Raw genomic sequence first — 26,747 nt, forward strand, 5'->3', positions numbered from 1 at the left:
GCTGCGAACCCATGTTTGGTCATGAATGAGTTATGCATGTATTTTAAAAATAACACAGTAGGTGCTGTAAATTGTTTACAAGTTGAAATAAATAAAATAGCTTAGATATGTATATCAGTGCTTTTCAATGTCAGAATTTAAATGAGTTTAAAAACTGCTTAATACTATTGATTAGAATATTGAAGTGTAAGTTCAAAATATTAACAGTGTTCTCTTAGATGTTTCTTTTACTAACACACCTAAATTTTTAGTATTTTTTTTTCTCAATGAAATATAAAATAGAATTTCTGGTATTGAATAATGCCTCATAGAGCCATAAACATTAAGTATTTTAAAGTCATAATTTCATCTAAATCTTTTATTCAGATATTCCAGGATAATTTTTACTTTATCTTTTATTGATGGCTTACTTATTCATGTTTTATAGCTATAAACCGCTTAGTGTGTTGGGTTGTAACTGCGTTAAAATAACTTTGGTGTATTTCTTGAAGATTTTCAGCTAATTTAAAAATTAGATAAATGCTATAAGTGAGCCCAACACTCTCCTGTGTTTTATTATATATAGTCCAGGAAGAAAATACATAGGAGACTCATATGTTTCCTTCTTTTCTTGTTATGATGATTTATATAGCCTAAAATAATAATTACTTAGAATTGTGGGATTGTTTCAGTTTACCATTTTGTCTCCAAATCTTGCATTTTAGCTTACATAATTTTAGAAACACAGATTTAAGAGTTGTCTGTGAGTAAGGTATTTCTGGTTTTGTAATCCTTATCCTATTTGACAGGTGTGGTGGCACATGCCTGTAATCCTAGCACTTGGGAGGCTGAGGCAGGAGGATTGCCTTGAATTTAAGGCCAGCCTAGGCTACATAGCAAGTTGAAGACCAATCTGAACTACGTAGTGAGACCTTGTCTCAACAAACAAACAAACAAGAACAAAGAATTTTGGGACTGTTTCATTTTACCACTTTGTCTCCAGATCTTACATTTTAACTTACATCATTTTACAGACATGTGAGTTGTCTATGAATAAGGTATTTCTGGTTTCATAATCCTTATTCCATTTAAGTGAACATTTAAAAATCTTTGTGCATAGTAGATTTTGTATATGGAAGCATTTTTGTGGCCAAAACAGAGTTTTCATTGATCACCTGTCAGAATATAAAGTAAATATAGTCTTTAATATATAGTAGAGAAGTGCTACCTGATTACCGTTCACGATCAAGAAGTAAAAGTTTTTCTTAAGAATGTGCATTTGGTACGTTACTTAGAAAAGAGTGGAGTCCTTGTGTTTGGAAGTAAAGATGACTAGAAGATGACATGGGGCAAGACTATGAAAAGGTGGTGCCCAGTAGAGAGGTCTCCCAGCCGGTCTAGTTACTGAATGAATGTTGCTTAGCATGCATAAAATATGGAATCCCAGGCCCTAGAGATTTTGGTTCACTATATCTGTGTTGGAGCCTAGACTCCCTCATTTTAAATTCTTATGAGCATGTCGTCAGTCAGATTTGAATTGAGAGATTGGGCCAATGACTTTCAGACAGATGTGTAACCATTGAAGGTAGATCAGTAGAATAAGAGGATTCTTGAAAGGGTGAGTGAAGTCAAGACCACAGACAGGAGCCTTCCCTCAGTGGCTTGGTGTGTCATGACTAAGGGCCTGGCTAGTACTTCACTGAGAATAGACGTGGATGGGCCACATGGAAGAGTAGTTGAGAAGGACTAACTACTGCACTTTCGTGGCTGGAGGTTACAAAGAGGGAGTGAAAGATGGTTCCAGTGCCTTGAACTTGGATGTCTGTAGCTTGATGATGGCTCGGACAGGTGCAGTCAAATATGGAGGGAATGAGGTAGATGGATATCAGAGTGGAAAAGATCATTGATTTTAGGCACGTTGAGTTACATGCATTGACCAACAAAGGACATAATAAAGGAGTAACCTGGAAAACTGGACACTTGAAAAAGGTTGGTGATACCTGGGTAGGGTAGTAGATGGAGGGCTGAGTGAGTGCAGGAAGTACAGAGGGGAAAGTGAGGTAGTCACAGCGCGTCAGCCCATAGAAGGATGGGCTTCGGCAACTTGAGAGTTTTGCTGCTGTGCCCGTCCTGGTGCTGATTCTTTCCACCTTAGCAGGCTGTGCAGTGTGTGGCCAATCCTCAGGTAAAGCTGCTGCCAGATTTTATGGATCTCACTGACTTTTTTCGATGAGGTCGTATGGGCTGTTCACAAAACATCCATTTGTTTGTGTATACTGGTTTGGATAAGGGCCGGGGATTTAGCTCAGTGGTTTCGCTGCAAGGACCTAAGTTCGATCCCCGGTATCAGAAAAAAAAACCCCAAAAAACAATGGCAAGTGGATGGATCCTCCTTTTGGGCTTCTGTGAACGTTCATGCCCATTTGTTTCTGTGGCGTGTGTTTTTGTTACTTCCTGGATAAATACCTAGGAGTGCAATGGCCAGGCTGATGACTACCTTTAGCTACGTTAGGAACTTATGTGCTTTCCACAGTTGCTATAGCGTTTGCATTCATGTTAGCGCTTCATGAGACTTCTGGTTGCTTCACCTCTCCTGACTACAGTGTTACCTGCTTTTCATCTTAGCCATTCTAGCCCTGGTTCTCACTGTGGTTTTATTTTGCATTTCCCTAAAGACTAACATTGTTGAGAGTTTTTTCTTTTTTCCTCCTCAAGGTTGAACCCAGGGCTTTTTGCATGAGTTAATCCCTCGCCTGAAATCTTTTTCATGTGTTTATTGGCCATTCATGTATCTTTGGTGAAGTGTCAGTTCAAATCATTTACCTGTTAAAAAAGGTGGATTGTCTATCTTTTTAGTTGTAAGCATTCTTTATATATTCTGGATATAATTCCTATATTGAACATATTGTTGAGAAAAATTTTCTCCCAGTCTGTGGCTTGTTTTTTTATTAGGTCTTTTTAAAAACTAGGACTTTTAATCTTGATGAAGTCCTTTCTGTCAAAATTTGTGTTCATGCTTTGTACTTTGGGTGTCCTGTTTAAGAAATCCTCCCTGGCATCTTAAAAGTTTTGTCATGTTTTCCTTCTTGAAATTCAATAGTTTTCACTATTACATTTAGGTCTAAGATGCATTTTGACTTCATTTTTCTAGTATGAGAGTTAAATTCATCAGTTCATTTGTAATCCATTGAATTGCCTTGGGCATTTGTTAAAATTATTGATTTAATTATAAAAATATTCAACTATAAAGATACTTGTTCAGATCGACTTCTGGAATCTCTTAATGTTGGTCTACATGTCCGTTCTTGCACTAGTACCAGTCAGTGTCTTCCTTTGTGTAGCTTTAGGTAAATTTTGAAATCCTGTACATATTATGGATCTCAATTTTGTCCTTTATCAAGATTTTGTTTCTCTTCTGTGTCTTTGTATATAAATTCAAAATCAGCTTGTTGCTGTCAGGATTTGATCAGAATTGCACTGACTGAAGTGATACATCAATTTGGGAACGATTATCAGCTCAGTAATACTGAGCTCTCCAAACCATGAATGTGACTGATCTCTTCAATCAAAGTGTTAGAATTTCCCTTTGAAACATTAAGTTCTTCAGATAATTTTTTGTGTACAAGTCATATATACCCTTTCTTAACCTTGTTCCCGAACTATCTTTTGATGATAAATAACATGGCTTTATCACTTCAGTCGAGACAGGTAGCCCTTAAAGCAGGTTGTACCACCCTTGCTCCACTCTGCTGGAATGAGAAGGGGTCGTGTACCACAGCACAAGGGTGGTCCACGAGGGAAGTCCGCATTCCACTCAGATGAGCCAGGCAGACTGGCACTTCACTTCTTGGTGTCTTTGTTAAGAAGTTAGATGTATATGTGGATTTCTGCTTTTCCTTTTCTTGGAAGTGGGTTCTTTTAACGTCCCAGAATTATGAATATATCTTAAGTCAAGTGGCCAGAATTTTTGTGTAGGTCCTGCCTTACAAAGACGTGGCTTGCATTGTAACTTGTCTTGGGGTATATGCCATGTTTTCTGGAGGCTAGTAGCTAGGTGTTGATGCCATTCATGTCTGTCTTTAATGAATATCAGATGTTTGGTTGCCATTCCTGAAGTGAATTCGGGTTCTGACTGGTTTAGGACCAGTCTGAATCATTCATTAATCGATCTTCCATTTTTTCTTTAATAATTCTTATAGAATTGTTTGGTTATTTACTAATGCAGTCATTTTACCTTTTCAGCATGTTTGATAAAATGCACCCTTGGGTGTTCTGCTCACACCAGCCAGCCTTGTGCTGTGCGGTGTGAACACAGCCAAAGGCCTTTTGCGCTGGGCGTGGATGCGTGCCCTGAAGGGAGGGTCTGCTCGGCCTGACTTTATGAAGGGACAGCTGCCCTGCAGATGGGGTAGCAGCCAGCTTAGCGGAGTCGGGCTCCAGCAGTTCAGACACGAGGCCGGACCCCGCACCCCGGCCCCTGCTGGCGGCCGTGGTGAGAGAGAAAGTCACTGCTTGCTCTCTGCACCCCTCCTCAGCTGAGGGCAGAGCTGCCTCTTTTCCCTGAAGGGAAAAACAAGGGCGGTAGCAGCCCTTTCAAGTTTTCCCATGCTGTGTCGATGTAAGTTTGAGCTCGTGTTCACCCGGTAATCCTGCTGGCCAGGTCCATGTACCGTCCAGCATCTTTCAGATGGAGGGCAACTGGTTCTTAGCAGGGTTCTGGAGATGGTAGTAACAAGATTGCAGTGGGAGCACATCTGAGCGCTTGACCTTGAAGCCTCCGGGGAGAGCAGACACTGCAGATTTCTCCTGCCCTTGACTTACCAGAGAGTACTTGATGGATTAATAGAACTGATAGAGTGTCAGGCCGGGCGGAGCTGAGGTCATGCGGCTGGAATGCAGAGAGGCGCCCACCGGGCCGCCGGGGACGGAGAGGTGGGCGGGTCACCGGACAGGAAGTCGGCTGAGCGCTGCAGGCCATGGGCGGGCCGGGAGCGAGCGAGGGGAGCCGGGCGGAGGCGGTGGGCAGGGCCCAGGGTCTCCTCCTCAGTCCGGCGGGCGGGCCCTGAGGGCGGGGAGTTAGTGTCTCTAGTGAGCCGCGAGAGAAACTGGAGATGAAGTTTCTTCCAGTTTCCAAATACCGTGTTTCTAAAACATCACGCGGTGAAGTCTTTTCTTCAGGAACAGGATACACACATATATGTCGTTGGTATGTGTACTTGGTATGTGTATTTTATTTTAAATAGCTGCTAATTTTCGGTTGTTTTTGTTAAACTAGTTGAGTGAAGCCAAATATTATTAAAAAATAATTTTTAATGGCAAACTTTTTCAACCCGATTTCCTTTTATACTTGCCTTAAATTGTATTCATGCGTATTCTAATGATTTTAAGAATGACATTGATGGTGTCATCAGCGACTTGTTAGTTTTAGTTTGGTTTTTCCTAATTGCTACTGTCCTAAAGACAGTGGTATGTGAGCAGTTTTCTTCTAAGCCCTGAGCAAATAAATTGATTTTGGTACGGGAACATCAGTCCGGTTATTTAGATGTTTAAGAAGAAAATGTAATTTAATGACTGTCATTTGCCAGAAGTGAAGGTATAAAAGCAGGCATCCTGGAGTTTGACCCTTTAGTGGTTTTGTGAACGAGGACTGCCGGTGGGAACAATCTTAGTTTGCACCGTGCGCCCTGCTAGGCGTAGCCCGAATTGGAGAAGTTCTGATGACAGGTGCGGAGGCCTCCGCCAGGGCAAGGTTAGGCACCCCGTGGGAAGCCACCACCTCAGTGCCCAGGGTCGGCCTGCCGTGGACCCTCACTGCGGTGACTGGAAACCTGGGGAGGGCTGGATCACCCAACATTGTACTTCCTGAGTGAATCTTGAACTTGAAGGAAAGTTTAGCAGGTTATTAATTTTTTTCTTTGTTTTACAGTAAAAGATTGATTAGTCATTTTTAGTTTGCATATTTTTGGTGCTCAAGGAGGAATATGAGAATTTGGGAATAATCGGCATGCTATGCTGCAAGTGGTCTTTTCATTATTCATTTGCCTAATTTTCTTTTGCGATATCAGAGAACCAGTAGATTGACAAATGTGAACCTGAAGACTATAAAACACACAGCATAATTTCCCCTCCCACTGTGCCCTTTCCGACTTTCTGACCTCTTGTTAAAGGCCAGACTGTACTACAAAGGCCCAACAAGGATTTAAGGACCCAGGCTAAGACTCACCCTAACTGCCTCCTCTTCCCTGCTTTTGCAGGCAGCGGTTCATATGTATAAATACTTGTGTCTCATGTGCACACACCGTGAACCTGCGGGAACACTGGAATGAATGAAGTTTTAAAAGCATTTTAACCTGAAGTTAGAGAGTAAACTGCATCTTAAAAGTTAGAGAGTGTGAAAGTCTAGATATCTTGCTTAGTTCAGTGCATGCTGTTTCAGAGAAGCAGCTGGGGCTGGGCCCAGCAGAGAGACCGGCATGCAGGTCTGATTGACTCTGCTCACCCCATGACCGTGCTGGCCATGCTCCCCGTAATTGTGCTGAGCTTGGGTTCCCTTCTGAATTGCAAATGCTGATTTGTCTCTTAGCTGGCCAGCTCCATCCTCTGGGAACCGGCTCTCAGGGAAGCTCCTTTCTTAGCTCGCTGTGGGGTCAGCTGTGTACACTGCCTGCCCTTGGGTGCAGACTGCTGCCGAATAGAATAGGGACTGTATGTTTCGTAAGTTTTTGTAAACTGTATTGATTACAGAATTTTTGTTGGTGGTGTTGATTCCACGTTTTAGTATTACGTGTCCAATGAAAATTTGAAAGAGGAACAGATGGCAAAATAACATATGCAAAAAATGTTGTCTGTGTAGGGGTTTAAATATGTGGTAATGGATAAAGAAAAAATGAGATTAATGCTGAGTGAAAGAAAAATGTAGGCATAATTGACTTTTCAGAACACTCATTTAAGTTATTGTCATATTAACTGAGGAGGCTGAAGCAGGAGGATCTTGAGTTCCGGGATAGCCTGACCTATGTAATGGAGAACTTGTCTCAGAGGAGCAATACCAATAACAAAATATTTGTCATATTTGTTTGCTTTCTCACCATCTCTTCCTGCTTCTTTCTCCTACAGCTTCTACTACTTCATTGCTAAACAACCACAGCAAAGAGATGCTATCAGGGTTAATCAGTGGTGTTCAGTCAAGCTACACATCACTCTTAACACTTCCCGTGTCTTTAAAGTTTATTGTTTGTTCAAAATAGAGTTACTGTTTTTTCTTACTCAAGACTTAAAACTTTTGCCAAGAAAGCCAGAGTAAAGCAGTAAAGCAGTCATTTCCTCGATAGTTTCTCTGCTAAGGTTTGTGTTTACTGTGGTTAGAGACAGTATCACTTCCAAACCTGCTGGACGTGTGCTTGCATGTAAACGCATGACACTTAGCGTTCGTGACCGTCACCCTGTTGGGCACCCACAGCAACTGCCTGTCTAGTCCTGTCTTAGACTCCAGATGGAAATTGGACCATGAGGCTTCCTCTTGACCACAAGAGCTGGGTGGCCGCTCCCGCACTTTCTGTCCTGTGAACTTGCCTGTTCTAGGCTCCATGGAGGTGGAGTCAGGTGTTTGTGTTTCTTCGACTGGCTTGTTGCTGTGAGCGGTGTCTTCACAGGAACTGGGCCCGCCCGCCGAGTGCTGGTCCTGGGCCCTTTGAAGGGTGAACACCAAGTGCTGTTGGTCTGCTGCAGACTCGGGCTAGTGCTGCAGGCTGCGACTGTCGCGAATAAGGTTGCAGGGAACACTTCCTTACAGGTGTTTTGTTTGAGTCTCTGTTTGCAGTTCTTTTGAGTATTTACTAGGAGAGGAATTGTCGGTCCTAATTGTGCATTTCCCTTTCTCGAGGAAGTGTGAAACTTTTCCAGAGAGGCTGCACCATTCCTGTGCTCACCAGTGGCGTGCAGGTCCAAAGTGCTCCACATCCTCTCCTCCTTCTCCACTCCCTCCCTCCTTTCCTGAAAAATCCTAGTCTTCCTAGTATTTCATTCATACTTCTTTTCAGATGTGACATGGGTGCTCTTGTGGTTTTGATTTGCTTTATCCTAAGAACTAAGGATATTTAGCAATTTTCATGTGCTTCTGGGGTGATTTATGTGTCTTCTTTGGAGAGATGTCATTCAGGGCCTGTTTTGGGCAGTGCTGGAGTTGGAACCCAGGGACTTAGGCATGTGGGGCCAGCCTGGACCCCTAAGCTGTGGCCCCAGCCTCTTTGCCACCTTGAAGTTGTCTTTTCATTGTTCAGTTTAGAAATCCCTTATGGAGTCTAGATATGAAGTCTTTATTAGATGATTTTCAAATATTTTCTCCTGTTCTGTGGGTTGTCAGTTTCTTTTTCCTAGTATCCACAATATTACAATATTATGTATTTACAATATGATTGTATTTATCATTTTTTCTATTGTATAAGCGCTTACTTAAGGTGCTAATGTCTTCAAAGACTCAAAAGGGTTTTTTTTGGTATATCCTTTTATTGGTACATTTTAGGTGTACAACATAATGACATTCATCATCGGAGATTTGCACCTTTACATAACCTCTCGTTTCTTATTTTTCCCCCTTCCCCTGCCCTCCCTTCACCCCCTCCATCCCTCCCTATTTACAAAGACTTTGTTTCCTTTATTCATTTTCTCATATTAATTCCATTCCCTTCTTTCCTTACCTCTACCCCTACCACTTTCCCTTTGCCCCTTTTCTTCCTATTTCACAGTATCTATTATACCTTTTAGTCCTTATTTACACTTTCAGTTTCTCACACTAGAGAAACTATTCGGTATTTACACATGTGTGTCCTGTTTATTTCACTTAAGAGTACCATCTCAATGTGCATCCATTTAGCAATAAATGTCTCTAATTTCTCGTTTTTGATGGCTGAGTAGTACTCCATTTTATAAAAAAACCCCACATTTTCTTTATCCAGTCTCCAGTTGATGGGCATTTGGGCTGTTTCCAAGCTTTAACTATTACAAACTGTGCTGCTATGAACATGGGTGCACATATATCACTGTGGTAGGATTCTTTTAATTCTTTGGGGAGGATCCCCAGCAGGAGAATAGCTGGGTCAAATGGGACTTCCAGTCCTAGTTCTTTGAGGTATCTCCATACTGATTTCTACAGTGGTTGCACCAGTCTACACTCCCACCAGCAGTGGAGCAGGGTTCCTCTTTCCCCACAGCCCTGCCAGCATTTATTATTGGTTGATTTCATGATAGGAGCCATTCTTTCTGGGGTGGGATGGAATCTCAGCATTGTTTTCATTTGCATCTCTTGAATAATCAGTGATACTGAACATTTTTTCATATGTTTATTTGCCATGTCTACTTCTTTGTGTGAGAAATGTCTGTTCATTTCAGATGCCCAGTTTTGGATTGGGTCTTTAAATTTGGGAGGTCTGATTTTTTGAAGTTCTTTATAGATTTGAGATAGTAGACCTTTGTCTGAGGAAGAGCTGGTGAAAATTTTTTCCCACATTGTGGGTTGTCTCTTCACACTGCTGGCAGTTTCTCTTGCTGTGCAGAAGCTTTTTAGTAAGAAGAGATCTCACTGGTTGATTGTTTGTGCTAGTTCACGGGCAACTGAGGTTTTGTTCATAAAATCTTTTCCTACCCCAGTGTCTTGACGAGTTCTACCTAACCTCTGTTCCAGCCAGTTCAGCATTTGTTTTTATATTTAGATCTTTAATCCATTTCGATTTTAGATTAGTGCATGGTGAGAGATATAGGTCTAGTTTTAGTCTTTGGCAAATTGAAACCAAATCTCTCCAGCACCATTTATTAAAGAGACTGTCTTTCCTCCAGTGAGGGTGTTTGGGTCCTTTGTTGAAGATGAGGTGGCTGAGTGTGTCTGGAGTTGTTTCTGCATCTTCTAATCTGTTCCTCTGGTCCTCAGGTCTGTTTCTTTGCCAGTACCATGCTGTTTTTATCACAGTAGCTTTGTAGTATAGTTTCAAGTTGGGGGTTGTAATACCCCCTGCCATGTCTCTGTTAGCTAGAATTGCTTTTGCTATTCTGGGTCTCTTCTTCTTCCAAATGAATTTTTGGATTGTTTTCTCAAGGTCCATGAAGTATGCTGCTGGGATTTCAATTGGGATTGCATTGAATCTATATAGCAGTTTTGGAAGTATGGCCATTTATCCTATATTAATCCTTCCTACCCAGGAGCAAGGGATGTCTTTCCATTTTCTGATATCCCCTTCAATCTCTCTTTTCAAAGTGTTATAATTTTCAGAGAAGAGGTTTTTGATTTCCTTTGTTAGGTTGCTTCCTAGGTATTTCAGTTTTTTGGATGCTATTGTGAAAGGAACTGTTTGCCCTATTTCTCTCTCAGTGTCAAAAGTTTTTTGAAACTTAGTCATTACATTTAGTTACTTTATGTATGTATTGTTTCAAAGAATCAAGAAGCAGAAGTATGCTGTGGACCTAATGAATTTCTAGTGGGCCCTTTTCCTTGCTAAATCTCCTATCTTTACAACTTGCAGTGTGTCAGCTGAATAAATCACTCTGCTGGGGCCCAGCGGTCCTGCCTTTGCCGAGGCCTGGTTGTTTGCATTTGTGACTTATGCTTTGGCTCCTCAGGCCTCCCCCCTTTCTGGATTTCCGTGTTTGAAAAAAGTGAGTTTCCCCTGTCCTGTCTTTGTGGCAGTCTGGAGACTGAGTCATTGATGGCTCTAAAGAGGGCCTCGACCTCCACAAAGCTCACTGCTCAGAAGGCTCCCTTGGGAATTTTTTTAATAGCACATCTTAGGGATGTAAACTTTTCATCCCCAAAATAATAGTGCTAACATAACTTGAAGCACAACTTCTAGCTGTAAAATTCTTTTGAACTAAAGCTAAGGTAATTGGTAAGAGGATTTACAGCCTAAATTCTAAAGTAGGGAGTGGGTATAATAATTAGGCATAAAATAACTACTGTATGTAGTTTCTTTATGAGAACCTTACTGCCCTCTGTTACCAAGATTTGTAAACAACTCTCTTCTAGAATATTTTAATTTTTCTTCCAGTATTTATTATAAAATTGGATATGCATTCACAAACATTTATGGGGTTTTTACATTACATTTAAAAAGATAACCATTTAGAAAACACATCTTCTTTATCCATTCATTGATTGATGGGCATTTGGATTGTTTCCAAGCTTTAGCTATTACAAACTGTGCTTCTATAAACATGGCTGTGCATATATTGCTGTGGTTGATACTTTTAATTATTTTGGGAAGATACCAAAAAGGAATAGCTGGGTCATATGGAACTTCTAGTTTTGCTTTTTGAGGGCTCTCCACACTGATTTCCACAGTGGTTGCACCAGTCTACACTCACCAGCAGTGGAGCAGGGTTCCTTTTTCTGCACAGCCCCACCAGCATCTGTTACTGGTTGATTTCATGATAGCAGCCATTCTTTCTGGAGCGAGGTGGAATCTCAGCGTTGTTTTCATTTGCATCTCTCGAATGACCAGTGATGTTGAACATTTTTTCATATATTTATTTGCCATTTGTACTTCTTCATTTAAGAAGTGTCTATTCATTTTAGATGCCCATTTTTGGATTCAATCTTCAAATTTGGGGGGGGTTGATGTTTTTCAATTCTTTGTATGTTTTAGATATTAATCCTTTGTCTGGGGGACTACTGACTAGAATTTTTTCCCACTCTGTGGGTTGTCTCTTCACTCTGTTGGTGATTTCTTTTGCAGTGCAAAGACTTTAGTAGGGTGAGATCCCAGTTGTTGATTCTTTAAATTATTTCCGGTGCAGTCTGGGTTTTGTTCTTGAAGACTTTGCCTGTGTCCTCAAGAATTCTCCCTATTCTCTCTTTTACCAGAATTAGTGTTTCTGTTTTAATATTTAGATCTTTGATCCATTTTGATTTTAGTTTAGTGCATAGTGAGAGATATGGGTCCAGTTGTAGTCTTCAGCATGTGGAAAGCCAGTTTTTTCAGCACCATTTATTAAAGAGGCTATCTTTCTTCCAGCGGACATGTCTGGCCCCTTTGGCAAAGATAAGGTGGTTGAGTACGTCTGGAGTTGTTTCCATATCCTCTAGTCTGTTCCATTGATCCTCAGGTCTGTTCTTTTGTCAGGACCATGCTGTTTTTGTCACGGTAGCTCTGTAGTATAATTTCATGTCAGAGATTGCGATACCACCTGCCTTGCCTTTGTTATCCAGAATTGTTTTTGCTGTTCTAGGCCTCTTCTGGTTCCAAATGAATTTTAGAATTCTTTCCTCTTAATTCTGTGAGATATGCTGCTGGGATTTTGATCGGGATTGCATTAAATCTGTATAATAATTTTGGAAGTATGGCCATTTCACTATGTTGGTTCTTCCTACTCAAGAACAAGGGATAGTTTTCCATTTTCTGATTATCCTCTTTGATCTCTTTTTTTCAGAGTACTGTAGTTTTCAATGTAGAGGTCTTTTACTTCCTTCCTTATAGTGATTCCTAGGTATTTCATTTTTTTCGATGTTATTGTGAAAGATGTTATTTCCCCAATTTCTCTCTCAATGAATTTGTTATTCATGTAGAGGAAGGCTGTTGATTTTTGAGTGTTCATTCTATATCCAACTATGCTACTGAATTTGGTGATTAAATCTGTAAGTCTTCTGGTGGAGTTTTGGAGTTCTTCTATATGGTGGAGTACTACTCAGCCATAAAGAAGGATAAACATGAGGCATTTATAGCTAAATGGATGCACTTTGAAGCTGTACTCTTAAGTGAAGTCAGACACACACACTTAAATATTGCATTGTCTCTGGTGTAAGAAACTGAAAATGTAAATAGGGACCAAAATGTGTAATACACAATGTGAAAGAAGAAAACTTTGTTCAGAACGAAGGGGGAACTAAAAAGGGGGAGGGGAAAAGGAAGGAAAGAGAAAAAAATGGGAAAAGAAGGAAAAAATGGAAACAGGGCTTTTTAAATAAAGAAGGGAAAGGGGTTGAAGGGAGGGGAGGGGTATAGGACAAAAAGGAGTCAAGATGTATCGTCACAGGTACAAATTCCCTATGATGAGTGTGGTCATTCTGTTATCTACAATGGACCAGTAAACTTGGCAAAAATGTAAAAATAGATAGCCATGTTATCATTGCATTTATAAAATTGTCTAGATCTGTGGTTTAATGGGGCAAAACTTAAAAGTCTCACAATTACACATTTGTACAGCTATTTATTCATTGTTTTGTTGTGGGGATTGAACCCAGGCCCTCACACTTGCTGACTGCCTGCTCTACCCAAGCAGCCTCAGCCCATGCACGCGTCCTTAGATTTTCATGTGATGCAGTAATAAACCCTCAACCTACGACCTACATGCTAAGTAGTCATGTAACAGAGTTAGGTGGGTGATGGTAGCATGGAACCTGTAGATAATCTTTTACCGAGCCCCGTTGAGTGAATGTCCAGACTTAGCGTCCAGGCTTGCGGCTTAGACTCAGGAGCCTGGCGCAGGCTGATGACTGGCTTGGTTTTGTGCCTCAGTGTTGGTACTGTAAGCTTTGCTGATTGTACTGGACAATATAGCACCATAGTTTTATGTTCTGTTATAAAGTACATATTTTATCAACACCTTGAGATTTTTATTTTTTCTTATAAATCTAATTTTTATTATTTTTTAAAGTACATATTTGCAGTACATAGTGTCTACATTACTTGTATACATAGCACAAAGTACATATTACATAGTTAATAGTACATGCCTGTAACTATATTGTTTCACTGTCAGAAATGGATGCTTAGTCCTCCCAAATGCAGCAGTCTTTTTTGTTACTAAGTCTTATAGTAGACTACACGAAATGGTACACAGAACCAACATCCAGATTCCTTTTTCATCCCCTCCCCTCCTCTCCATCCCTCCCTTCCCTCTCTTGATCCCTTTCCTATTAGAGAAAGAGCTTTCTCCCTACTTCCTGTTATCTTTTATTTTATACTTCATTTATAATTTGAGTTCTTCATGTAAGAGAGACTATGTGATATTTAAGCTTGTGTGTCTGATTTATTTCACTTAACATTATGGTCTCAAGGTGCATCCTTTTCCTACAAATGATTTAACGTTTGTCTTTGTTTATGGCACAGTAGTGCTCTATTGGGTGTAAATACCGTTTTTTTTCCTTATCCATTCATCTGATGGATAACATAAAGGGATGAATGGACATAAAGGCTGTTTCCATGATTTAGCTATTAATGAATTTTGCTGCTATACACATAGGTTTGTAGTGTATCATTGAATTATAATAGTCATTGTAAAATACTAATTTGCAACTAGCAGACTCAAACTAGATATAGATTTTTAGGTATATGGAAGAGTTAAGGAATTTTAATTGTTTTAAAAAGATATTTAAAAGTTCAGGTCATTTTAATTTCACAAGGAGCAGTGTGACTCACAAGATAGATTTATAATATTTTTCTTGGCAGAATTTTTCTATTTTAGAAATTCATTCTAGTATTTGTGTAAATATATATGTGTGAATGAATGAATGATTTTTTTCCAGTGGTACTGGGGATTGAACCCAGGGCCTTCACACTGAGCTGTATCCCCATCCTCTTCCTTTTTTGAGGCAGGATCTAACTGCATAGCCAAGCTGAGCTGGAACTTGTGATCCTCCCGCCTCAGCCTCCCAGAATGTTGGGATTACAGGGGTGTGCCACCACACCAGCTGAATATATGAACATTTTAAAAGGATTTTTCAAATGTTGTTCATGTTTCCTGTTTTGATTTTTATAGAAATACTTTTTGAGCAGGAAAAGACATAGTTGATGACTAAATGCAAACTGGTAAACTTATAAATGAATAAAATTTAGCACATAAAGTGGTTAGGGTTCTTTGCCAAGAACACAAGGGTAGAATGAGAATGTTGGTTTTCCTGTTTTATTCCTCTTATGTGACTTTTTGGTCATAATTTCATTCCTGACATGTGAAACATTGTGTACCACCATATCAACAGGGCTGTAGAAGGAACAGGAATTCGCATAGAAATTGCTCACAATGCCTTAATTAGAAAAAACTGCTCAGTAAAATAATTATTTGGAAGAATTTTTTTTTAAGCTAGAGCTATCATACTCCAGGAGCCAAAGGAGAATTTTGGGAGCTGTGAATGAGAGACGGGAGTGGCTCGCTCATGAGCAGAGCACATAGGTCGGTTGCCCAGGCCCGGCTCTGCTGACGCCCCATGTGAGGACGGAGGGCAGTGCGGGCCCTGTCAGCTCCCCTCCTGCTCAGAGCTGTGCATCGCTTAGCTCACTGTACTTTACAAGGAACCGTCTTCAGGCTTCCGCCCTCTAAAAAGTTCAGAGTAAGTTGATTAGAAACTTTAAAAAGATAAGTACACTTTTTCAGCAAAAGAAGAACTTAACGTGAGCAAAAGTGAGTTACAGAGGAGAATTACTTCTGTTTTCTACTTTGGACATCTTCATAGTTTGCCTTTGAGGCATTTCCGGTCCCTATTGGAGTATCTAAAACTTACCTCAGAAGGATCGAAAGCAAACCAACACAAAGCACATCCATGCTTGTTCTCCTTTGCTGCATTATGAATTTGAAAACGTTATGTTGGAATTTCTAGAGAAGTCATGACTGAGACTTAAGAATTTGAATGTTTCCTTGTCATTTTGCATTAGGACTAACCAAAGTTCACTTTCTTTTTCTCCACTGTGTACTTTTGCAATTTTAAAATATTTTTATTTATCTGAACTGTTGACTTAAATTAATATTTCTTAAATCTTCGAAGTGGTCCTCAACTGACTTTCTTTTCCCCCTTTCTAGTTTTGGCAAGCGTTCTGCAGGAAGCTTTAGGCGAGGCTGTGAGTGCATTGTCCTAGAGCCTTCTGAAATGATTGTGGTAAGATATTTCTGACCCCCCCCCCACTTTTTATGAAATAATGGTGCTTTCACAAACTACTTATAGAGGGCTGTCATATTTTCATAAGATGAGATATATGTACATTTGGTCTATTTCATAACCTTGCATTTTGAATTTGAGTTCATAATCGTAAGGTAATTATGTGTGGGGTTCAATTCATTGTAAACAATAGAGGGTTGAAAAGGATGAGCACCAGTCATGATAATGCCATTTCATTGAAATTTGGGGGAATCTTTGGCTTGTACAGTTTCAACTCTCTTAGTGTTTATTGGAAAGAATGAGTTGGTTTGAATGGACCACAATGATATGTGTTCAAACAATAATATAAGGTATCACTTGATTTCTTTATGCAAGTGAAAGAAAGCTCTATGGAGTACTGAGCTGATCAGCACACTGTTGTCATCTTTATATTTCAATTGAGATTTTAAAATATATTAAGACAGATTATATATAACAACAACACAGATAATATTTTTAGTGAAACTTTGAAAACTCTGTCCTGCGTCCTCCTTGCACAGACATGGTTGTAAGATAGGGTACTATGTACCTTGTCTTTAAAAAGTCAGTGATGAAAGTGAGCTGCTGAGCTCCCGGGCCTGACCCTCATTTGATGCTGACCCTCATCCAGCACGCTCCTGGGGAGGAGAGCATTTCTCTACAATAAATGGTGGCCTACTAGAGGTGACGGTGGAATCTTTTTATTCATATTCAAGAAAGCACTTGGTGGACAACTCTGAAGCTATTTTCAGAGAATATTTGAGCTTTCCCCAGTGGTGCAGGAGAGGAATTCTGTCAGAAATAAGAGGTTCCTCATCCAAGCTGCTGAGAAGTTTTGGTAAAATGTCTCAAAATTTACTCTTAAATGAAAAAGTAGGTTGGTGATGGGTGAAGATTCAGTGTTGGGAAAAAGTGTGCAGATAAAAAAGACTTTTTGAAAGTTTCTAAAGCATTCTAGAGTCTGTGCTCTGTTCATGCTATTTTTTGATTTGTCTGAAGGATTTTTGGTTTTCGGAATGTCTCCTGTATTCAGTATATGCTGATACTCCGAGCTGCTGGGTTTTCCATGTGAGCATAGCTGTGGAGTGTAAGCTGCCTCTACACGAACTGTGTCATTTACGTGTAGATTTGGGGTCAGAATAACTTGATGTAACTTCTGTTTGTGATTAATCCAGTCATCAGGCTTCCTAAAATGTTTAAGAAGAGGAATTTCTTAAGCAGTGCTATAATGAAAAGAAAACTAAAGCCATACAGCAAAAGTAGGAAGAGAAACCCTTATTCTCCCGGAGTCATTCTGTTAGCAGTCCTGCTTGAGTAATTTGGGATATTTTTAAAAAAACACATTCACTCAAATATATCAGATTGTGTATGTGTGCATATGCGCACACGTGTGTTTAGTTAAGAAACCTGCACACACATGCAGTAGCTGCTTTCATAATGTGTGGGTAGTATATCCCATTAGACCTCTCACTAATAAATCAGTACAAAGACTACTGAAAATATCCTTCCCCTTTGAAACTACAGGAAATTCAAGAGTTCCCCATGTTGTCTTAAGTGGAACTGAAAACGCCTCTTCATAAAGACTAAGTTACCCAAAGCCAGTTAGTTTCAGAGGAGTGCAGATCCACTTACCGTGTGTCTAGGCAGCTTGTCCTCAAATGTGCGTGCGAAGTGAATGAACGTGGACTCCCTGTAAGTTTCTCTCTGTGTCTGATACTTCTGTGGAATTTCATGTTTGGAGAAGTGAAGTATCTTGGAAATTGTGTTTCAGGTGGACTATATGGATGAAAATGAAGAATATTTTCAGCGTCAAGCCTCTCACAGACAGTCTCGAAGAAGATTTAGAAAAATCAACCAGAAAGGTGAAAGACAAACAATTATTGATACTGTGGATCCTTATCCTATGGGCAAACCACCCTTGCCTAGAGGCTATCATACGGTAAATTACACAGATGTAAAATCTTTATTTATTTTATTTTTTGGAAGTTGGGTGAAAAGACTTTTAAAATTTTCATTTTGGATGAGTAATTTTCTATGATACACAAAACATAGGTTTTGCTGTAAGCACACGATATGAATAGTTTTTAGCAGGCTTTGAAATAAGATGTCAAAGACAGTTTAGCTCTTTTATTTCCTAAAATATTCTCTGAAGATCAGCTTTGGGATAAGCATGGAGAATTATTATTGGTATATTTTAGGTTGTCTTAATCCAAAATTTTAGCTTCCTTCTGTGATCCCTCCTCCCAGTACCACACAGAGTTTTTATTTAAAAAGTGGATATGTAAAAGCTACATATTATTTTTTATACTGAGAGTTTTTTTAATGAAGTCAGTGGAGAAAAAGTTTAAAGTGATGTTTTCCCCTGCTACCATGGGGAAGGAAGCCAGTACCTTCATACTGAGCTACAGTCTGAGCCCTTTTTAACTTTTGTTTCTTTAAATTTTGAGACTGAGTCTCACTGAGTTGCTAAGTTGCCCAGGCTGGGCCTGAGCTTGCTGTCCTCCTGCCTCAGAGCACCAGGGCCCGGGATGGCCCAGCTCTGAAGGGGTGGTTTTTATGACTTTGTGTGGAGATGCTCTGAAGCATCTAATTGATTCAGAGCTCCTTTTTCATGCTGTAATCTTCTTTATTGTCATTTATTTAGTGAAGATTTGATAAATTTCTTTTTATGTTTGAAGAAACCAAGACATAGATAATGTTTTATACATGCCCTCTGTAAAGTCAGTTGACAGCTTTATTTTCCTCATTCCTTTGTTTTAAACAAAGGAACAGCGATGTCCAAGACTGACTATCTTACACATTACACGAATGGTCACTATATGTAAAATAAATTTAAGAATAAGTACATGATAAAATGAAAGTAGGTAATTGATACCTACTTTACACTCTTCAGTTTTTTTCCTTTTCTTTCTGCAAATAAATATAAATGCAAAATGCATGGACAATATCTGTAGGCTTAAAATTCCTTAGTTTTTAGTAAGGTTTTAATATTCATTCTTCATATATTCTTTTCCCGGAGAGCTCTTTGTATGTAAATATTAAGTGTGTTTTGACCAGCAGCAAACCTGCCCGCTGCTTTTGCTATCCATGCAGTGTTTTAATTGAATATGACTTTCATAGCTGAATCATTTCATTGAGCTCATTTGGAAAGGGTTGCTTTTTGCTTATCACAAAGACAGCTTTGTTAGTCTCTTGAACTTGGTATTTAAAGAAAGAAAAACCCATGAAAGGTTTTTTGTTATCATTATCCGTTAAAGAAGGTATATTTTTAGGGTTAATTTAGCATCATGAAAGAAGGAGGAAATGTTTATTAAAATAGTTGTACATATTAATAGTGCAGATAGCTTATAATATTTTAGCCTACTACTAATATTCTTGCTGCTTTGGAATTATTTTTCCAAATGGGTTTCCAAACTGAGATAGAGGGAGTATTACTTAAAATTCAGTGTTGACGTTGACTGGTTTAATTTTATACTCATATTTGTTACACTCAAGTTGGGCGGGCTGTTTTATAACTTTCCCCCACCCATCTGTCTCTCCCCATAGACCACTTTATTTGCTTTCCCCTTTCCTGCTCTGATTTAAAAAATGAGTAGTATTTTGTATTGCTGCAAGATTTTTTATTAATGGATTTGACAATATTTTACCTGGTCAACAGGACTTTTAGGGATAATTCAATGCTGAGATGAAAACTAACTTGATCACTAATGGATCATATGCTAGTATACTGCTAGGTGACATTAGGTATTCATTTACCTAACGAGTTAAGATTGTCGGCAACATTGTCATAATTCAAAGTATTGAACCCTTCTTTGGATGTGCAAATTTTGTATGCACCTTATTTTACCTAAATGCATAATTTATTTTATATTTTTGATATCGTACAGTAAAGAGAATTAAATGAAAATTATTTACAATTAGCCTTAATTCATATTTTTTTATTCCTAGCTGAAATGTTTCTTTTCAAAAGAAATCATCTAATAGGGTGGAGCTGAGCTAGAAAGTTCATTTAAAAGAGTGCGTGAACATACTTAGCAGGTGATTTAAAGTGACTGCAAGTGCATGACTGAAAACACAGAGAGCGTTACACATGTAGCCAGTTCTGTATGGCCATTCTTAACCTGATTTTAATGTTACCTTCATTTCTGCAGCTGTAATATACTATAGCATGTCTGGTAACGTTCGTCTTTTCCTTTCCTCTTTTATGGCATTCATTTCATTGTGGCTCAAAGGAATGCACTAAATCTCAGGTATTGTAATTTTTGTGTGGTCTCTCAACACTAACCTAAGTTGATTTGTGTGTTTGCATCGTCACTAATGAGTTTGCGGTGTGTGGTGTGCTTTGCCTCGTCTGTTCTTCTGTATTCTGCCCTGGTTTAGTAAGGGCTCGAACTTTGAACCCGAGCGTCTCACACAGCATGGCAGAGGTGGCCGTGTAGTTTTTCCTGTGCAGCAGCCCCCCTCTTCCCTGCTCCTCACAACTCTTGGCCCCTTATCATTTGCAAAAGCGCTATTTCTATTCTTGCTTCAATTCTTCATTTTGCCCATTTCCCTTCTTTCCTTCACCCTTCTTCTGTCTCTTGTTTCCCTTCCCATTTGAAAAATATCTCCTTACCTCCCAGTATCTTTTATTTTGCTCTTTACTTTAAGGTTTGCATGTGAGAGAGTTTGTGCAGTAGTTAGGGTTATGTGTCTGATTATTTCACTTTACATTGTGCTCTCAAGGTGCACCCATTTACCTACGAAGGCCTCATGTTTTTAGAGGGTTTCTTTATTTGTACTCATCTAGAGATGGCTTGTTCACCTTCTTTGGAGAGAGGATGTAAGTGTAACCTATTTTTAAGAATGAATGGACCAGGGCCAGGATTTAGCTCAGTGGCAGCGTGCCTGCCTCGAAAGTGCAAGGTCCTGAGTTTGATCCCTGGTACCAGAAAAAAAAGAAAAAAGAATGAATGGACCATTGCTCTGCACTAACTTGCACTGCAAATACACAGAAAAAGACAGGACAGACAATGGAATTTTACTGCTTTTTGTGGGAAAGCTTATGAGAAGTTCAGTAGAAATTTAGGTTTAAAATACTATAGGTAAACACTTTAAAGTTCAGGAATCCCAATGTGAGAGAGCATGTTTAGAATTCACGGGCAAATTTTAGTCAGAAAAAAGGGCTTAGGGGCCAAGGATTTAGCTCAGTGGTTCTGCCGCCTGCCCGGCAAGTGAAAGGACCCGAGTTTGATCCCTGGTACCAAAAAAAAAAAAAAAAAGAGAAGAAAAAAGGGTCTAGTAAAAAAGAAGACGAGTTTAAAATCTTATTTGCACTTCATTTTTCACCAGATTTCACGCTTTTTACTTCAGTCTGCATTTTCATTACAAGGCCTGTACTATCCTCGCTCATTTCTTTCATGCCAATGCATAGTGAACCTGTGCTCTTCAGTGTGAGTCTTGGAATTGGATCAGATTTGGGGTTGTCAGGGAATTTGAACTTAAGGGCTAAAAACTAGTTTATCTCTGGAAATTAGTTGATTGAGTAACTACCAGGCTTTCATGGTACCAGAAAAAGATCATGAATAATTTCATTCACATTGAGGAAGTCTGTCATTAATATATGTTTGGTTAATATGTAATCTTCCTTAAAAGCATGAACTGTTTGTATAATTTTTCAAATTAAAATGAAAAACCTCTTTTGTCTTTTACACAAGAGAGTATGTGTTAACACTCCACAAGTGGCATGATCACCATATTGTTTTTCAGAAGCCTTGCTAAATAATACGGTAAATTATTAAAAGTTTATTTCTTAGTTCTGACAATTGTATATTTTCTAATATAAAACTGTAATTACATCAACATTTTGAGCTTGTATCTGGAAAGAATATATTTTAAAAATGTATCATTTAATATTTTAAAAGATCACTATATGATTGATCCTTTTTTGGCATCAAAAATTGCCAGTCGGCATTTGATTTAAAACTTGAATTTAAAATATTCACTATGATGTGTACCTTATGTGTTCTTTGTAAAATTAGATGTGTTTCAGTATTTTAAAACTGATGATACTGTTCCTCAGAAGGGTGAACACGCATATAGTCCACGTACAGCTTTTCAGGACTTTTGTCAAGTACGGGAGGTTTGCACGGAGAATAAGCGTTTAACATGCAGTGAGAAAGGAAGACTGGAGATGGCCTTCATTAGCATTTTCTTACATTTTGATGAGTGGAGGTTGCACATGTACTGCAGAAGGCCCCCAAACCAGAATGTGGTGTGAATGTTCAGTCTTCAGGTGAGGGGATCAGAGAGACAGGAAGCAGACCAGGTTGGGCAGTCAGGGCTCAGAACTAAGGAGAGGGACTGGAGCCTCAGACCAGCAGGAGATTACCCATCTCCCCATTTGCAGTGGGGTAGGACGAGGAGCTTTGTTTCCCTTTCGTTTCTCTTGAAATCAGCACTCTGCAATGAAACCCAGGAGAGAGGTGGAGCTGCCAGGAGGGGGGCGGGCCACGGAAGGGCCCTGGGTGGAGTCTGCGGGAAGCCCTAAGCCTCTCTGTCCTCTTCCGCTCTTCCTGCACTTGAACGCGAAACAGCGCTTTTCTTGCCCTGGTTGGAAAGAGCAGCCACTGTGCCGAGTCACTATGCTGAAAATGGAAGAAAACCTGTGCTGTTCAAACTGTGGAGGTTACGTGTTCCGCCAAGTATTTCTAGTCTTCCTGAGCTCGTTGGAACATTAAAATGTTCTCCCGCTGTAAAGTCCGATCGACTCTTTACCCCTTCTTACCTGCCTCCCCCGAATAGGCCCCCTTTAAACAAATTTGAACTAGGATTTGAATACAGAATAACATAAAACATATTCAAGATCTCAATCAATGTTGTCTTTTTGAAATAATGAAAACCCATCAGTTGTGTAAAAAGATACCTACCCAATATTTTATTAATTGTCCTTTTCTACAATGGGAATATATACTTCAGAGCACTGTTTAATAAATAGGTATTGAAATTTTCAGTAGGTTTAAAGTTCTTGGTTGCAGGTATACAAAGGTAATAGAAAATATTACATAAAATTAATGTAATGTAAATTAAATAGAGTGGATGCAACATACTGTATACAATGTGATACCAGTATAAGAATGATTCATGTATGGGGCTTTTGAAAATCAATCCCTTTTTTAATAAGGATATTTATGATAATATAAGACAAATCCTTTTTCTTATAAAGGCTATATAGATATAACCATTCCTAGGAAATATATAACTCTAAAGTGGAGTTTTTAAGCTTTCTCATATTTTAAAATTTAAACTTTATTTTTAACTGATATATAAATTTTATAAATATTTCTGTGGTTTCTTATGTGTGTGTATTGTGTAATGATGAAATCAGGGTAAACATCTGTTTCCCTAAAACATTTATTTTTTGAGATTTGTTATTTTCTGTAATTAAGGATTTCTTAGTAGGTTTTGGTTAGTTTCGAAAACTGTTCAGTTATTGAAATAAATGAAAAATTATGACATTTCATTTCTGTGATTATGCACCTTTATTTGGCATTAAATTTTTTTGACAATATAACACTAAATTAGTATTTAGCTTTGCTTTCTGACTTACTATTTAATGGTTTTGAAGTCTCTTTAATTCAGTATTTGCTACTGATGTGTTTTGAGTAATATATTAATGATTTGTAGTCTCTTTATATATGTAATATCTTGGAATATTGAGGACCTCAGATTTTGTCTTCAGTTTGTATCTCACCTGACTATAATTTATTCATATGATATTTTAAAATCTGCTTTCATGCATATAAGAAATTATTCATACATAGGGGAAATACCTTAGTTATTTTAATATTTCCACCCTTTTAAAATAAAAATTAAGGGCCGGGGATTTACTTCAGTGGTTTCACCGCCTGCTGCGCAAGTGCAAGGGCCCGAGTTCGATCCCCAGTACCAAAACATAAATAAATAAATAAAATAAAATAAAAATTAATCAAGCATTTGATTGTTTAAATGAACCTAAAACATTTGTCTTCCATAGTGTCATCAGTTAGTGTCTCTGTGAATTACAGTAGGATAGAATTTTAGGAAATTGATGTGTCCTTTTTCTTGTATCATGCAGGAAAAGCTCAGTATTAATTATGTATTTTTACTGAGTTAACAAATACTTAGTAGATGCTCATCATTTTTCAGGTCTGTTTCAGATCCTAATGACAGAATCTTGCCCTCATTGACCTTGTAGTCTCCCAGGAAGTAAAATAACTACAAATACAGGGAGGAGGTGCAGTTGAGTCATAGCGGGTCCAAGTCCCACGGAGGGTGGCGTGCCCAGAGACCTTGAGGGACCAGGCCCAGCCTTCTGAGAGGCCTCAGGGTCTCAGCTGGTGAAAAACATTTGGCACAGCAAGATCGTGTTTGTTTGCAGACACAGGGTGGAAGCTCTGTTCAGAGCTGGCGTTTTCATGAGGACCGTGGGGAACCCTGAGAGACAAGCAGAGGTGTGACGTGCTACATCACATCTGATGACCCTCTCTGGATGCACTGGACCCTAAGGGCAGTGTGGTAGTGGCCGTGGACTGACAGCTGCTTCTGGGAAATGGTAGAGAATGGAAATCCACAGTCAGAATAACAATTACGGGTGGGGGGGGGATAGAAACAGTTACGTTTCAAAGACAAAACAGCCCTGTTAAACAGCCCTGACTCTTTAATTTCAGATGATGACTTACTATATATGCATATCAGTGCTTGAGTGGTAGTTTGTGGTATATTGGTGTGAAACAGAATATTCTTTAAACCAGGAAAGCTACATTGAAATGTAAAAACTCGGGGGCTGGGGATTTAGCTTAGTGGTTATGCGGCCTGCCTCGAAAGCGCAAGGACCTGAGTACAACCACTGGTACCAAAAAAAAAAAAAAAAAAAAAAAAAGTAAAAACTGAATTAGGCACAAAAAATGGAAAAAAGGACTGTGGAAAGAATGTTACAAACGATTGATACTTTGAAAAAAACCCCACAAATTTTGCTAGCTGCTTGTGTTGCAGCACCTCATGCTTTAAATCTGCAGGAGAGGGTTTCGGGGGAGCTATCAGGAGCACCCTGGCTCTCCACGCTCCTGCAGCAGATGCCCCAGCTCCTCCTCACCTAGGTCTTGCTGTGCTTTAGACCCTGCGGGCAGCTCCCTGCGGGAAGGCCTCTGAACAGTAGGTGGACCTGACCGCCCCTGCCACTCTGCTGCTGTTTCTAGCAAAAGGCAGAAGGCTGCAGCTGCTGTAGTGGTCTCTGCCTCCTTGCTTTGGGGGACTATTTCTCTTTCTTGCTGTTATAAACATACTTATATTGATTTAATTGATATGGATGAAGAAATTACATTGTAGAGCATGGATAGATATTGAAATGTAGATCAGGAAATAAGTTAAAACATAAAATGATTTCTCTGACACTTAACAGCATGCATTGCAAATTCATGCAAGGCAGTTGAGAATAGTATGCAGTGTATTGTTTGCCCAAGTTTCAGCTTCTGTTGGAGGATGTCTATTTTTATATTGCACATCATCTCTGCTATACAACTCTGGTGTCCCCTGGGATTTACTGTTCTTTCATTCCGTTTTGAAAGAAAGCTTGCATTGATGTCATCCTTGGCCCTGTCCTTTAGTTGCTCTTGGAAATGGAAAGTAACAAGGATGGTGTATAGCAGGTCATGCAATATTTCAAGCAATTTGTTTGTCAGAAAGATTAGTGTCACTTTGTCCTGCCTCTTTCTGTGAACAGGGTAGCTCTCTGTGACTGTACATGTTTTAAATATACGTGGCTAAAATTTAGCTTCTGGTTGCAACAGCAAAGATCCTTTTCATCTTCAACTATTTCATTTCTCATCCTGTGACTTCCTTTTTTCCATCATGAGACATTCCAGAGCTACATGCTGATTTGAAAAATGCCTCCCTTCTTTGGAAAAATCGACTTTGATGTGCAAATCTATTTCCTACCTGTACTGAGTTGATCTCTTTTCATTAATATCAATTGAAATTGTCTGTTTTTCCTGTTGAAATATCGAGTGATTAGAAATGTTCTCTTGGTTTTGGATCCAGTGTTAAAACATTAGTGATAGCTGGAAAGTATTTTCTACCTGGGTGAAATTCTGGCATTTATGGAATCAATTGAAGTTAGATTTGAAATCCTTTGTAAAAAGAATATCTTAATAATTTATATTAACATAATTTAAAATACCTATTAAATGTTCTGCATATGTAAATGTGTAAATGTCCCTCCTTATTCTCTTAAAAGCTTAGTCATTATTATATCTCAGAAGCAAACTTTATTTTTTAACAGCTTTGTTAAGATATAATTTGCATACCATATAGATCACCTTTTTGAGTGTATGATTCAGTGGTTTTTCTTTTCTTGGTTAAAGATAAATTCCCACATATCATTAAGCTTACATCTTAAGCATGTTTAGGTGTGTGGTTTGGTAGTGTTGGATGCATCAGTAGTAACCTTTGGACTGACCTGAGCATACCTATTTCACAGGGGTACCTAGCAGCCCGTGTAGTCATTAAAATGGCACATAGGCTCAAACATAACTTTAGAGATATTTTGGAAGAAATAATTTTGAGTAGGTTAGGAGAGAAAAGCCTTAAATGAATAATTGTTTATATTGGACCAGTTTCTTATGGACTCGGTGTGGGCTCGGATGGCCTTTTCCCTCCCTTAAATCTTGCCCCCTTCTGTCAGATGGAGACAGGGTTAGGAGGGTGTGCTACTGAACTGGGAATGGCTGCTTAGGGGAGAGACGATGAGGCATCAGACCGGACCCACTGTAATCCGAATTGCTGACTGGGTGACTGGTGGAGTAATTCAGTGGGAAAGACTTGAGAAGGAAAGAGAAACACTCAGGTTGTCTTGCTGTTTACTCATGTCTGTGAGGATAGC

At 39.1% G+C, this 26,747-nt stretch overlaps 1 protein-coding gene across 11 annotated transcripts in view; it reads left to right on the top strand.

Annotated features, from left to right (window-relative positions):
- Positions 1-26,747, top strand: part of Rapgef2 (Rap guanine nucleotide exchange factor 2) — a 216,976-nt gene that overhangs the window by 97,032 nt on the left and 93,197 nt on the right. For 7 of the 11 annotated variants that reach the window (XM_004868568.3, XM_087200331.1, XM_087200327.1 and 4 more), the window contains 3 exons: positions 15,757-15,832; positions 17,622-17,789; positions 20,083-20,100. In XM_004868568.3, coding sequence (XP_004868625.2) covers positions 15,757-15,832; positions 17,622-17,789; positions 20,083-20,100 — 262 coding nt within the window. Of the gene's footprint in view, positions 1-5,065; positions 5,199-15,756; positions 15,833-17,621; positions 17,790-20,082; positions 20,101-26,747 lie in introns of those variants that run through there. The other 4 variants (XM_087200326.1, XM_087200329.1, XM_021247463.2 and 1 more) reach the window with 3 other exon arrangements.

Source organism: Heterocephalus glaber, unplaced genomic scaffold, assembly GCF_053883595.1.
Source record: "Heterocephalus glaber isolate CG9 unplaced genomic scaffold, H.glaber_assembly_v1.0 deba00001737, whole genome shotgun sequence".
In the NCBI taxonomy this organism is placed as follows: domain Eukaryota; kingdom Metazoa; phylum Chordata; class Mammalia; order Rodentia; family Bathyergidae; genus Heterocephalus; species Heterocephalus glaber.